At 40.8% G+C, this 14,659-nt stretch overlaps 1 protein-coding gene across 1 annotated transcript in view; it reads left to right on the top strand.

Annotated features, from left to right (window-relative positions):
- Positions 1–14,659, top strand: part of POLG2 (DNA polymerase gamma 2, accessory subunit) — a 79,376-nt gene that overhangs the window by 8,737 nt on the left and 55,980 nt on the right. Inside the window, 1 exon segment of the mRNA XM_053708004.1 lies at positions 9,046–9,066. Within this exon segment, the coding sequence (XP_053563979.1) occupies positions 9,046–9,066 (21 nt within the window).

The raw sequence follows: 14,659 nt of genomic DNA on the forward strand, positions 1-14,659 counted from the left end.
TGAAAATCAGAGCAATGTTATTTAAAAATAAGCAAAATTATAAATTAAAAAAAAACAAAAACTTTATGGGCTTTATAAATAGGTCATCTACAAAACATTTATGCAAAGAAAAAATGAGTGTATAATGGCCCTTTAAGTTATGGCAGAAAAAAGCAGTACACCTTGTTCTACCTCTGAATCTGGTGTGTTTTCCTACTCAGAAGAGGATGCTGCACGCATTGCTACGTTTGCTTTGGGACCAAGGGAATTCTTAACGGCACCTGACAAGATTTATTTTCAAAAGACTTGGAGAAACTTATTAAAAGACAGTATTCAGCTACACTTCTACTCTGGCTGAATACCACCGGGTTAAACGCATCCCAAGGTGAATGCGGTCAAGATTACAACCTACTTTTTTCAAAGAGAACTTGGAATTCTGCCAAAGATACCAACAAATTTTGAATAAATGCTCCTTTGACTTGATTCTCAACATTGAGTTCTCCAAAATGGAGTTGCTTACCCTTGAGGAAAAAGTTAGAGCGCAGGAGGAACTACTCCGGGAGGCATCGAAGGAGGAAGATTTCAAACAGCTGGTTCAGACAGCCAAAGATGGCGTGGCGGCGTTCCGGAAGGAAGTGGAGGAACGTAAGCGCTGGAAGTTCAGACGTGAAGAGTCTGACTACACAGGAGGGTAACGGTGTATCGTTGGCAATCGGGAGGGTTTCAAAATCGGCTGCAGGCGAAACTATGGAAGCCACAACGGGGTAAAAAACCCTCTACCGATTTGGCCTCTACTGAAGCAAGTTCTTCCTCAGCGTCCTCGGGGGACGACAGCCCAACTCCAAACGAAGGAGGTGGCGGAGCCATAAGCGAGCAAGGAGGTCAGGGTCAAGGCATGCGGAGAACACGCCGAGTGAAGAAATAGGTAATTTTGACAATGTCATTAACATTTCCAAGTATGAACTTTCTAGTGCGGAACTTTCAGTGTTATCAAGGGGATTAACATACTGCCCTGTTGAAGAAGCGGACACTTTTCAGCTGCAATTAGATTTGCATCGATTGTATAGAACCATTAAATTAAACGCTTTTTTTGGGGAAGCTGAATCTAATATGGACACTGACCTTGATATGGACAAATGTTGCCTTGATCCATCTACTTTTGGTTTACATGTTAAGAGTCAGTTTATTCCATCTGTGTATAATCATTCTGTTGATACATTTATTAATAGAGAATTTGATGTGTTAGTAAGTCTTCTGGTTTGGATTTAAAACATAACTTAACTATGGCTGAAAAGGCGGCCCTTGATAATTTAAAGAACAACCCTGATGTTACTATTAAAGGGGCTGACAAGGGCAGAGCCATAGTTGTTATGGATACTTCTAAATATAAAAATGAAATGTTGAGACAATTAAATGATCTTTTGGTATATAGGGAACTTGAGATTGATCCATTGCCTGGTTTTATGACTAGAGTTAGGGATATTTTGAATAAGGCAGTTGATGAAGGCATTATTAGTGAGAAAATGTATAATTATCTTTATTCACAGAATCCCAAAACCCCTAATTTCTATGTCTTACCTAAAATACACAAGGATCTTTATGATCCCCCGAGTAGGCCCATTGTGGCATCTATTGATTCCCTATTTAGCCCTATTTCAAAATTCTTGGAATTTTTTTTAACTCCTCTTGTAAGACAGGGACTGTCTTTTTTTTTGAAGGATACCAGTGACTTCTTGATTAAAATTAGAGATTTTTCTGAGTTACCAGAGGACATTGTTTTGGCTACTTGGGATGTTAGTAGTCTTTATACTATTGTTCCCCACTCTGATGGTTTAAATAGTGCCTGGTCCTCTTTGGTGAAATCAGAAAAATATTCAGAAGTACAGATTAATTTCTTTATGGAGTTACTAGAGTTAGTTTTAACTCACAATTATTTCTCTTTTATTACAGTTTTTTCTGCAGTTGGGGGGCACCTCAAGGGTTCAAATGTTGCCCCGGCTACGCTTGCCTTTTCATGGATCAGTTGGAGGAACAAGTGGTATACACGGATCCTGATTTTCAGAATTGTTTGGCATGGTGGCGTTATATAGATGATCTTTTCATCATATGGCGAGGTAACATTGAATCCATTGAGGTGTTCCGCAATAGGATACAGAATAAGGTGCCGGCTGTCAAATTTACTGCTAACTATCTGTTACGGTTGCCTCCAGGCTGGCTGGAAGTTGGACCGTAGAAAAGGATGCTCCTAGCGCTCACCAAAGGAGCAGCAGCACCGTGGACACTATAACTGCTGCGTAGCCACCATAAGTAATGCAGACTCTATGAACCACCGCTGCTGGGCTGGTATCTCGCCGTCTGCTCTGCGCCCTGGACCTACGACCAGGCTCCAGTAGGTGAACCTCTTCCTTCTGTAGCAATCCCTGTAGCTAAGGGAGTATGAAAAACATAGCAATCCCTGTAGTGATTATAAGCTGTCCCCTACAAACATGAGTCAAAGCTGCAGGTTAGAGGGTCAAAAATAGGTCTGATGTGCTGGAGCACACAGCCTCCTTTTTATTGAGGTTACATGCAAACAGGACACTCTCAGGGGGGAGGCATAAAATCCCCCCATCACACATTTGATATTAGATAGAGACACTCCCTTTGACAGGCCACAACATTACTTCAGCAGATAACATTTTACACACAATATAAACAATGCAGTCCACCTTATCACTACTAGAAGTCTGATTAGACAATGGGAATGTTTTATCACTAAACTTAATTAGAGCTGATCCCAGCAAACTTGTATTTAGAATGCTTCTTGAAGCTGAACAAAGTTTTCTTTCATGTAATTAGCAAGAGTCCATGAGCTAGTGACGTATGGGATATTCATTCCTACCAGGAGGGGCAAAGTTTCCCAAACCTCAAAATGCCTATAAATACACCCCTCACCACACCCACAATTCAGTTTTACAAACTTTGCCTCCGATGGAGGTGGTGAAGTAAGTTTGTGCTAGATTCTATGTTGATATGCGCTCCGCAGCAAAGTTGGAGCCCGGTTTTCCTCTCAGCGTGCAGTGAATGTCACAGGGGATGTGAGGAGAGTATTGCCTATTTGAATGCAGTGATCTCCTTCTACGGGGTCTATTTCATAGGTTCTCTGTTATCGGTCGTAGAGATTCATCTCTTACCTCCCTTTTCAGATCGACGATATACTCTTATATATACCATTACCTCTGCTGATTCTCGTTTCAGTACTGGTTTGGCTTTCTACAAACATGTTGATGAGTGTCCTGGGTAAGTAAATCTTATTTTCTGTGACACTCTAAGCTATGGTTGGGCACTTTGTTTATAAAGTTCTAAATATATGTATTCAAACATTTATTTGCCTTGACTCAGAATGTTCAACTTTCCTTATTTTTCAGACAGTCAGTTCATATTTGGGATATGCATTTGATTTAATCATTTTTTTCTTTACCTTCAAAAAATTTGACTCTTCCCTGTGGGCTGTTAGGCTCGCGGGGGCTGAAAATGCTTCATTTTATTGCGTCATTTTGGCGCAAAAAATTCTATTTCTGTTTCCGGCGTCATACGTGTCGCCGGAAGTTGCGTCATTTTTTTGACGTTATTTTGCGCCAAAAATGTCGGCGTTCCGGATGTGGCGTCATTTTTGGCGCCAAAAGCATTTAGGCGCCAAATAATGTGGGCGTCTTATTTGGCGCGAAAAAAATATGGGCGTCGCTTTTGTCTCCACATTATTTTAGTCTCATTTTTCATTGCTTCTGGTTGCTAGAAGCTTGTTCTTTGGCATTTTTTTCCCATTCCTGAAACTGTCATTTAAGGAATTTGATCAATTTTTGCTTTATATATATGTTGTTTTTTCTCTTACATATTGCAAGATGTCCCACGTTGCATCTGAGTCAGAAGATACTACAGGAAAATCGCTGTCTAGTGCTGAATCTACCAAAGCTAAGTGTATCTGCTGTAAACTTTTGGTAGCTATTCCTCCAGCTGTTGTTTGTATTGATTGTCATGACAAACTTGTTAAAGCAGATAATATTTCCTTTAGTAAAAGTACCATTGCCTGTTGCAGTTCCTTCAACATCTAAGGTGCAGAATGTTCCTGATAATATAAGAGATTTTTGTTTCTGAATCCATAATAGAGGCTATGTCTGTTATTTCTCCTTCTAGTAAACGTAAAAAATCTTTTAAAACTTCTCTCCCTACAGATGAATTTTTAAATGAACATCATCATTCTGATTCTGATGACTCCTCTGGTTCAGAGGATTCTGTCTCAGAGGTTGATGCTGATAAATCTTCATATTTATTTAAAATGGAATTTATTCGTTCTTTACTTAAAGAAGTACTAATTGCTTTAGAAATAGAGGATTCTGGTCCTCTTGATACTAATTCTAAACGTTTGGATAAGGTATTTAAAGCTCCTGTGGTTATTCCAGAAGTTTTTCCTGTTCCTAATGCTATTTCTGCAGTAATTTCCAAGGAATGGGATAAATTGGGTAATTCATTTACTCCTTCTAAACGTTTTAAGCATTTATATCCTGTGCCGTCTGACAGATTAGAATTTTGGGACAAGATCCCTAAAGTTGATGGGGCTATTTTTACCCTTGCTAAACGTACTACTATTCCTACGTCAGATGGTACTTCGTTTAAGGATCCTCTAGATAGGAAAATTGAATCCTTTCTAAGAAAAGCTTATCTGTGTTCAGGTAATCTTCTTAGACCTGCTATATCTTTGGCTGATGTTGCTGCAGCTTCAACTTTTTGGTTGGAAACTTTAGCGCAACAAGTAACACATCGTGATTCTCATGATATTTATTATTCTTCTTCAGCATGCTAATAATTTTATCTGTGATGCTATTTTTGATATTATCAGAGTTGATGTCAGGTTTATGTCTCTAGCTATTTTAGCTAGAAGAGCTTTATGGCTTTAAAACTTGGAATGCTGATATGGCTTCTAAATCAACTTTACTTTCCATTTCTTTCCAGGGTAACAAATTATTTGGTTCTCAGTTGGATTCCATTATTTCAACTGTTACTGGTGGGAAAGGAACTTTTTTACCACAGGATAAAAAATCTAAAGGTAAAAACAGGGCTAATAATCGTTTTCGTTCCTTTCGTTAGCAACAAAGAACAAAAAGCCTGATCCTTCATCCTCAGGTGCAGTTTCAGTTTGGAAACCATCTCCAGTCTGGAATAAATCCAAGCCAGCTAGAAAGGCAAAGCCTGCTTCTAAGTCCACATGAAGGTGCGGGCCCTCATTCCAGCTCAGCTGGTAGGGGCAGGTTACGTTTTTTCAAAGAAATTTTGGATCAATTCTGTTCACAATCTTTGGATTCAGAGCATTGTTTCAGAAGGGTACAGAATTGGTTTCAAGATGAGACCTCCTGCAAAGAGATTTTTTCTTTCCCGTGTGTCCCAGTAAATCCAGTAAAAGCTCAGCATTTCTGAAATGTGTTTCAGATCTAGAGTTGATTGGAGTAATTATGCCTGTTCCAGTTCCGGAACAGGGGATGGGGTTTTATTCAAATCTCTTCATTGTACCAAAGAAGGAGAATTCCTTCAGGACCAGTTCTGGATCTAAAAATATTGAATCGTTATGTAAGGATACCAACGTTCAAGATGGTAACTGTAAGGACTATCTTGCCTTTTGTTCAGCAAGGGAATTATATGTCCACAATAGATTTACAGGATGCATATCTGCATATTCCGATTCATCCAGATCATTATCAGTTCCTGGAGATTCTCTTTTCTGGACAAGCATTACCAGTTTGTGGCTCTGCCGTTTGGCCTAGCTACAGCTCCATGAATTTTTACAAAGGTTCTCGGTGCCCTTCTGTCTGTATTCAGAGAACATGGTATTGTGGTATTTCCTTATTTGGACGATATCTTGGTACTTGCTCAGTCTTTACATTTAGCAGAATCTCATACGAATTCGACTTGTGTTGTTTCTTTCAAGATCATGGTTGGAGGATCAATTTACCAAAAAGTTCTTTGATTCCTCAGACAAGGGTGACCTTTCTGGGGTTTCCAGATGGATTCAGTGTCCATGACTCTGTCTTTAACAGACAAGAGACGTCCTAAAATTGATTGCAGCTTGTCGAAACCTTCAGTCACAATCATTCCCTTCGGTAGCCTTATGCATGGAAATTCTAGGTCTTATGACTGCTGCAACGGACGCGATCCCCTTTGCTCGTTTTCACATGCGACCTCTTCAGCTCTGTATGCTGAAGCAATGGTGCAAGGATTACACGAAGATATCCTCAAACAATATCTTTAAAACCGATTGTTCGACACTCTCTAACATGGTGGACAGATCACCATCGTTTAATTCAGGGGGCTTCTTTTGTGCTTCCGACCTGGACTGTAATTCAACAGATGCAAGTCTCACAGGTTGGGGAGCTGTGTGGGGATCTCTGACGGCACAAGGAGTTTGGGAATCTCAGGAGGTGAGATTACCGATCAATATTTTGGAACTCCGTGCAATTTTCAGAGCTGTTCAGTTTTGGCCTCTTCTGAAGAGAGAATCGTTCATTTGTTTTCAGACGGACAATGTCACAACTGTGGCATACATCAATCATCAAGGAGGGACTCACAGTCCTCTGGCTATGAAAGAAGTATCTCGAATTTTGGTTTGGGGCGGAATCCAGCTCCTGTCTAATCTCTGCGGTTCATATCCCAGGTATAGACAATTGGGAAGCGGATTATCTCAGTCGCCAAACGTTACATCCGGGCGAATGGTCTCTTCACCCAGAGGTATTTCTTCAGATTGTTCAAATGTGGGAACTTCCAGAAATAGATCTGTGGCGTCCCATCTAAACAAGAAACTTCCCAGGTATCTGTCCAGATCCCGGGATCCTCAGGCGGAGGCAGTGGATGCATTATCACTTCCTTGGAAGTATCATCCTGCCTATATCTTTCCGCCTCTAGTTCTTCTTCCAAGAGTAATCTCCAAGATTCTGAAGGAATGCTCGTTTGTTCTGCTGGTAGCTCCGGCATAGCCTCACAGGTTTTGGTATGCGGATCTGTCCGGATGGCCTTTTGCCAACCGTGGACTCTTCCGTTAAGACCAGACCTTCTGTCACAAGGTCCCTTTTTTCCATCAGGATCTGAAATCCTTAAATTTAAAGGTATGGAGATTGAACGCTTGATTCTTGGTCAAAGAGGTTTCTCTGACTCTGTGATTAATACTATGTTACAGGCTCGTAAATCTGTATCTCGAGAGATATATTATAGAGTCTGGAAGACTTATATTTCTTGGTGTCTTTCTCATCATTTTTCTTGGCATTCTTTTAGAATACCGAGAATTTTACAGTTTCTTCAGGATGGTTTAGATAAGGGTTTGTCCGCAAGTTCTTTGAAAGGACAAATCTCTGCTCTTTCTGTTCTTTTTCACAGAAAGATTGCTATTCTTCCTGATATTCATTGTTTTGTACAAGCTTTGGTTCGTATAAAAACCTGTCATTAAGTCAATTTCTCCTCCTTGGAGTTTGAATTTGGTTCTGGGAGCTCTTCAAGCTCCTCTGTTTGAACCTATGCATTCTTTGGACATTAAATTACTTTCTTGGAAAGTTTTGTTCCTTTTGGCCATCTCTTCTGCCAGAAGAGTTTCTGAATTATCTGGCTCTTTCTTGTGAGTCTCCTTTTCTGATTTTTCATCAGGATAAGGCGTGGTGTTGCGAACTTCTTTTGAATTTTTACCTAAAGTTGTGAATTCCAACAACATTAGTAGAGAAAATTGTGGTTCCTTCATTATGTCCTAATCCTAAGAATTCTAAGGAGAAATCGTTGCATTCTTTGGATGTTGTTAGAGCTTTGAAAATATTATGTTGAAGCTACGAAATCTTTCCGTAAGACTTCTAGTCTATTTGTTATCTTTTCCGGGTTCTAGAAAAAGGCCAGAAAGTTTCTGCCATTTCTTTGGCATCTTGGTTGAAATCTTTAATTCATCTTGCCTATGTTGAGTCGGGTAAAACTCCGCCTCAGAGAATTACAGCTCATTCTACTAGGTCAGTTTCTACTTCCTGGGCGTTTAGGAATGAAGCTTTCGGTTGACCAGATTTGCAAAGCAGCAGCTTGGTCCTCTTTGCATACTTTTACTAAATTCTACCAATTTTGATGTATTTTCTTCTTCTGAAGCAGTTTTTGGTAGAAAAGTACTTCAGCAGCGGTTTCAGTTTGAATCTTCTGCTTATGTTTTTCGTTAAACTTTATTTTGGGTGTGGATTATTTTCAGCAGGAATTGGCTGTCTTTATTTTTATCCCTCCCTCTCTAGTGACTCTTGTGTGGAAAGATCCACATCTTGGGTAGTCATTATCCCATACGTCACTAGCTCATGGACTCTTGCTAATTACATGAAAGAAAACATAATTTATGTAAGAACTTACCTGATAAATTCATTTCTTTCATATTAGCAAGAGTCCATGAGGCCCGCCCTTTTTTTGTGGTGGTTATGATTTTGTATAAAGCACAATTTATTCCAATTCCTTATTTTATATGCTTTCGCACTTTTTTATCACCCCACTTCTTGGCTATTCGTTAAACTGAATTGTGGGTGTGGTGAGGGGTGTATTTATAGGCATTTTGAGGTTTGGGAAACTTTGCCCCTCCTGGTAGGAATGTATATCCCATACGTCACTAGCTCATGGACTCTTGCTAATATGAAAGAAATGAATTTATCAGGTAAGTTCTTACATAAATTATGTTATCTCTGTAGTTCTGACCGAAGGGTCTGTCACATAGCACTTAATGGCACACAATGAAACTGAACCAAGTGGGAGAAAGCCAGGGACAAGTCATTTCACAGGTCTGGGGACATAGTCTTAAAGGGGCATTGTTCACCAAAGTCACAATATGTCCCCAGACGGTTCTTAAAGGGCCACACACACCCAACAAAAGTCAATATGTCCTCAGGGGCACAATCTTCCAGGGGCCATAGTCATGTGGAAGGAGGCTGGCAAATAGGCTTCTCCAAAATCCAGGGAAGCAGGGCAATTTTCCATTTAAAGGGCCAGTTACAAACAGCAGTTTGTAACACTATCATATTGACCATGTTGTGTTCCTAGATACTGTGGTAATGCGTGTGGGTGACCACTTTATTATTTTCATTATTGAGCCGTGGCTCTCTGATTCTAAGTAGCTCTCTGTTACAAGTAGCAGAGTTACACACTGGATTTAGAAACTGGAGGTTGAAACTGCAGACCAACTAACAGGTAAACTTAATAACTATACTTCTACACAATGCTCTCTATGACTTTTCTGCTCTCTCTGTCTTCCCTTCTCTCTCTGTCTTCCCTTCTCCTAAAAATCACTGCATGTCCCTATAACAACAATCCCCACACTATCCATATCTCCCCCTCCCTTCTCTCATCCCCTATGCTGTCCTCTCATGAACTACTCTGTTTCCTTAGAAACTCTTCCCACTCTAACTCTCCTGTGTCTAATCATTCCTGCTCCCACAAATCTCACTCTCGCCTTCTGTCACACTGCTACTACTGCTTGCTGCTGGTGATGTCTCTCCTAACCCTGGCCCTGCAGCAATCACCACACTTTTACACTCTCGCTCCATCTCTCACTGCAAAAACTCTAGGTCACGCAATACCAACAATATCATCTCCATTAACCCACAGTACCTATTCCCTCCCTTCTCTTGTGCCCTCTGGAATGCTCGCTCCGTCTGTAACAAGCTTACAACTGTTCACGACCTGTTTGTTTCCAACGCTTTCAACCTTTTAGCTATTACTGAAACCTGGCTATCTTCCTCTGACACTGCTTCCATTGCTGCTCTCACATACGGTGGTCTTCACTTTAGCCACACACCTAGGCCAGATGAGAGACACGGTGGCGGTGTTGGCATCTTACTCTCCCCCTCCTACTCCTATCAGTACCTATCCCCATTTCCTTCTCTCTCCTTTTCTTCCTTTGAAGTCCACTGCATTCGCCTGTTCTCCCCTCTCTCTCTCAGAGTGGCAGTTATCTATCGCCCCCCTGGACCAACTTCCCAATTCCTTGACAACTTTGCTGCCTGGCTTCCTTACTTTCTCTCCACAAATACACCTGCTTTAATCCTAGGGGACTTCAACATCCCCATTGACAACCCATCTGCCCCTGTTGCCTCTAAACTTCTCTCACTCACTAACTCCTTCGACCTCTCACAATCCACACTATTCTCTACCCACCGCGATGGACACTCGATTGATCTGGTATTCTTTTATCTCTGCTCTCTCTCTGTTGCATGTCGCCCATTTCCCATCTCAGACCACCATCTACTCACCTTTAATCCTAATATAGATTCTAAACCTACTTCCCCCTCTCGCCCCCGCATCAGTAGAAATCTGCACACTGTGGACGCTCCCCAATCTTATTCAAATTCGCCTCCCACACACTTCCACGATATCCTGCCCTGACCTTGCTATAACCCACTATAACAGTACTCTCTCTGCTGCACTTGACACTCTCGCTCCACCCCAACCTCGCAAAGCCCCACGTTGTCAGCTCCAACCCTGGCACTCCCAACAAACGCGTCACCTACAAAAATGCTCCCGCACTGCTGAACGTGTCTGGAGGAAATCCCGCTCTGAACCTGATTTCATGCACTATAAGTTCATTCTCTACTCTTACACCTCTGCCCTTTGCTTAGCTAAGCAAACCTACTTCCCTTCTCTTATATCCACTCACTCCTCAAACCCTAAAAGACACTTTTCCATTTTCAATTCTCTCCTACACCCACCTGCACCACCACCCTCATCTGCGTTCAGTGCTCAAGACCTTGCTGACTATTTTCTCAATAAAACACTTGCAATCCGAGGAAACATCCCAACACAAACCTGCAATCTCCCAACTCCGCTCCCAGTCACCCCCTCTGCCACTCTCTTCACCCTCCTCCTAACCACTGAGAGTGAAGTGGCTTCCCTTTTGTCTTCCTCACACCTCACTACCTGCCCCCTTGACCCTATTCCTTCACATCTAATTCCTCCTCTGTCTACCACCCTCACTCCGGCTCTTACTCACATATTTAACCTATCCCTTTCTACCGGCTCATTCCCTGCCTCCTTCAAACATGCGAAGGTCACCCTCATCCTCAAAAAACCCTCCCTCGACCCTAACTCCCCTGCAAACTACCGTCCCATATCACTGCTCCCACTAGCTTCAAAACTCCTTGAAAAACTAGTTTTCAATCGCCTAACCCACTTCCTGTCCTCCAACTCATTGCTCGACCCCCTGCAATCTGGCTTCGTCCCCAACACTCAACTGAGACTGCCCTCACCAAGGTTACTAACGATCTCCTTTCTGCTAAAAACAAAGGCTACTACTCTATACTCATCTTACTTGACCTATCTGCTGCCTTTGACACTGTTGACCATCCCCTTCTCCTACGGTCTCTCAGTTCTCTTGGTCTCTGTGACACTGCCCTCTCCTGGATTCACTCTTATCTCTCTAACAGATCCTTCTCCGTCTCTTTTGCTGGTGACATTTCCTCCTGGATGGCCTCTCACCACCTAAAAATAAATATGTCCAAGATTGAACTACTTCTAATTCCCCCCTCTAGCTCCACTCCAGTCTCTAATTTTTCTATCACTGTTGGCGGCACCACTATCTCCCCATCACCCCAAGTCCGCTGCCTCGGAGTCACGCTTGACTCAAATCTGTCCTTCATTCCCCACATCCAACTCTCTTCATCCTGCCGCAACCACCTACGCAATATCTCCAAAATTCGTCCGTTTCTGAGTGCTGAAACTACCAAACAGCTCATCCACTCCCTGGTAATTTCCCGACTTGACTACTGTAACAACTTACTAACTGGCCTCCCTCTCTCCCCTCCAATCCATCCTAAATGCATCTGCCAGGCTAATCCACCTCTCTCGACACTCTGTTTCTGCTGCACCTCTCTGTGAGTCCCTTCACTGGCTCCCCATTCACAACAGAGTTAAATTTAAAATTCTCACCCTGACCTACAAAACCCTCACCAATGCCTGCCCCACCCTACCTGTCCTCACTCATCAACAAATATACTGCTGCCCGTCCCCTAAGATGCAACAACGACCTGCTTCTTGCGTCCTCTACCATCACCTCCTCTTATTCTAGACTACAGGACTTCTCTCGTGCGGCACCAACCCTCTGGAACGCACTTCCTCGAGATGTCAGACTTGCCCCTAACCTCCCCTCCTTTACACGTTCCCTAAAGACCTTTCTGTTCAGGGAAGCTTATCACCCAACTTATCAACAAAATAACTTCACTTAACTAACAGTTGCCCTCTATCTCCTCATTAATATCATTCTCACCTCTGCCGTCCCCACCTCCTGTTTCCATTAATATCATTCTCACCTCTGCTGCCCCACCCTACCTGTCCTCACTCATCAACAAATATACTCCTGCCCGTCCCCTAAGATCCAACAACGACCTGCTTCTTGCGTCCTCTACCATCACCTCCTCTAATTCTAGACTACAGGACTTCTCTCATGCGTCACCAACCCTCTGGAACGCACTTCCTCGAGATGTCAGACTTGCCCCTAACCTCCCCTCCTTTAAACGTTCCCTAAAGACCTTTCTGTTCAGGGAAGCTTATCACCCAACTTATCAACAAAATAACTTCACTTAACTAACAGTTGCCCTCTATCTCCTCAATATCATTCTCACCTCTGCAGTCCCCACCTCCTGTTTCCAATCCTCCTACCCGTCTATATTGTAAGTTCCCACGGGAATAGGGCCCTCAATTCCCCCTGTATTTGTCTGTAAAATTTTGTGTCTTATCGTATAGTTTCTCCACTGTACTGTTATCCTTGTACCCATGAGCAGCGCTGCAGAATCTGTCGGCGCTTTATAAATAAAGAATAATAATAATAATCGTCATCCCTTTTCTGGTAAACTTTTCCATATCAAAGGTCACTTTAATTGTAAATCTTCTTACGTGGTGTATGCGCTCAAAAGCCTGTGTGTCGTCTCTCCAATCATATATTGGAGAGACGACACAGCCTCTTCAGGAGCGCCTAACCCAACATAAGTCAACTATTAGGAATCCCAAAATGAGACACCTTCCTGTTCCCTATCATTTTTTTGATAGGGGACATCAGGTGAATCAGTTGTGTTTTATGGTACTAGATCAAGTGTCTAAAGGAACTATAGGCTTTGATAGGGAAAGAATGTTACTTAAAAAAGAAGCTATGTGGATACATAGGCTTAGTATGTTATATCCTAAAGGTCTTAATAGGGATTATAATCTTACATGTTTGCTTTAATTTATTTGTTTTTGAGATAGAGAAGGAAGAAAGAAAGAAAAAATCAATAGAAAAAGTGAAAAAACAAATATATAAGTATGAAATAGTTGAGAAGTAGGAAGGTACTAAGTTATGTCTTTTTGATAAGATATTAAATAGAATAAGAATAAATCAAATTTATAGTGGGTAACATTGAAATGAAGTTTAGTTTAAGGTTCACATTTAGTTAAGATTATTTGTGGAATCATAGGGATTTTGTGTTATTGGTTTTTCAAGTGGTCATTATTTATTTGGGTGTTTTTGGTTATGTTGGGTTGATAACTTTTTTTTATATGTTAAATTGTGTTGGCACTTTAAATTTATATTACAGGAGGATTCTGATGATCTCATGATTGAAAAAAAAGGGGGTGGGACTGTTTGCCTATTTAAGGGTTGCATTTGGCATTTATTTTTATTGAGCCTGTAGTCTGTACTGCTGCCATTAGTAAAAGTGGATTTGAACTGAATTATTGAGTGTCTGCCCATTTTTTTTTTTCACATATAGATACATGATTCTCAGAGGTATTATTCACACACCTATGCTATATATTGATATCTAGAGAGTTTGTGTTTTTAAACTTGTATGATTGAATAGTTAAACCAATAAAGATATGAATGGTTAAAAATCGTTCCTGTATTATTCAGGGAGAATTTTTCCTAAATAATTGCAGGGGTAAAGCACTCTTTTTTTTTTTTTTATTTTTTTTTTTATTTGTTACAGACTTTATAACTCATTTATCTACATATATTATGTGCATTACTGTTATTGGTCACCTGTAATATGCATTATTTTAATAATGAATAATAATTAGAATATATATATAATACCAAAATTATATGAAATTGCTACTGTCAGGGTCACACCTCTGCATGTATTAAAACTGAGTAGTTGTGGCAAACACTGGTACAAATATTAAAACCCCTTAATGACCATCCGTTTTTCAATTTTCTTACCCTTAAGGACATGGGCTATTTTTAAATTTCTGCAGTGTTTGTGTTTAGCTGTAATTTTCCTCTTACTCCTTTACTGTACACCACACATATTATATACCGTTTTTCTTGCCATTAAATGGACTTTCTAAAGATATTATTATTTTCATCATATCTTATAACTTACTATAATTTTTTTTTATAAAATATCAGGAAAAAAATGGAAAAAAACACACTCTTTCTAACTTTGACCCCCAAAATCTGTTGCACATCTACAACCACCAAAAAACACCCATGCTAAATAGTTTCTAAATTTTGTCCTGAGTTTAGAAATACCCAATGTTTACATGTTCTTTGCTTATTTTGCAAGTTATAGGGCAATAAATAAAAGTAGCACTTTGTTATTTCCAAACAACTTTTTTCAAAATTAGCGATAGTTACATTGGAACACTGATATCTGGCAGGAATCCCTGAATATCCCTTGACATGTATATA

This window comes from Bombina bombina, chromosome 1, assembly GCF_027579735.1.
Source record: "Bombina bombina isolate aBomBom1 chromosome 1, aBomBom1.pri, whole genome shotgun sequence".
Classification (NCBI taxonomy): domain Eukaryota; kingdom Metazoa; phylum Chordata; class Amphibia; order Anura; family Bombinatoridae; genus Bombina; species Bombina bombina.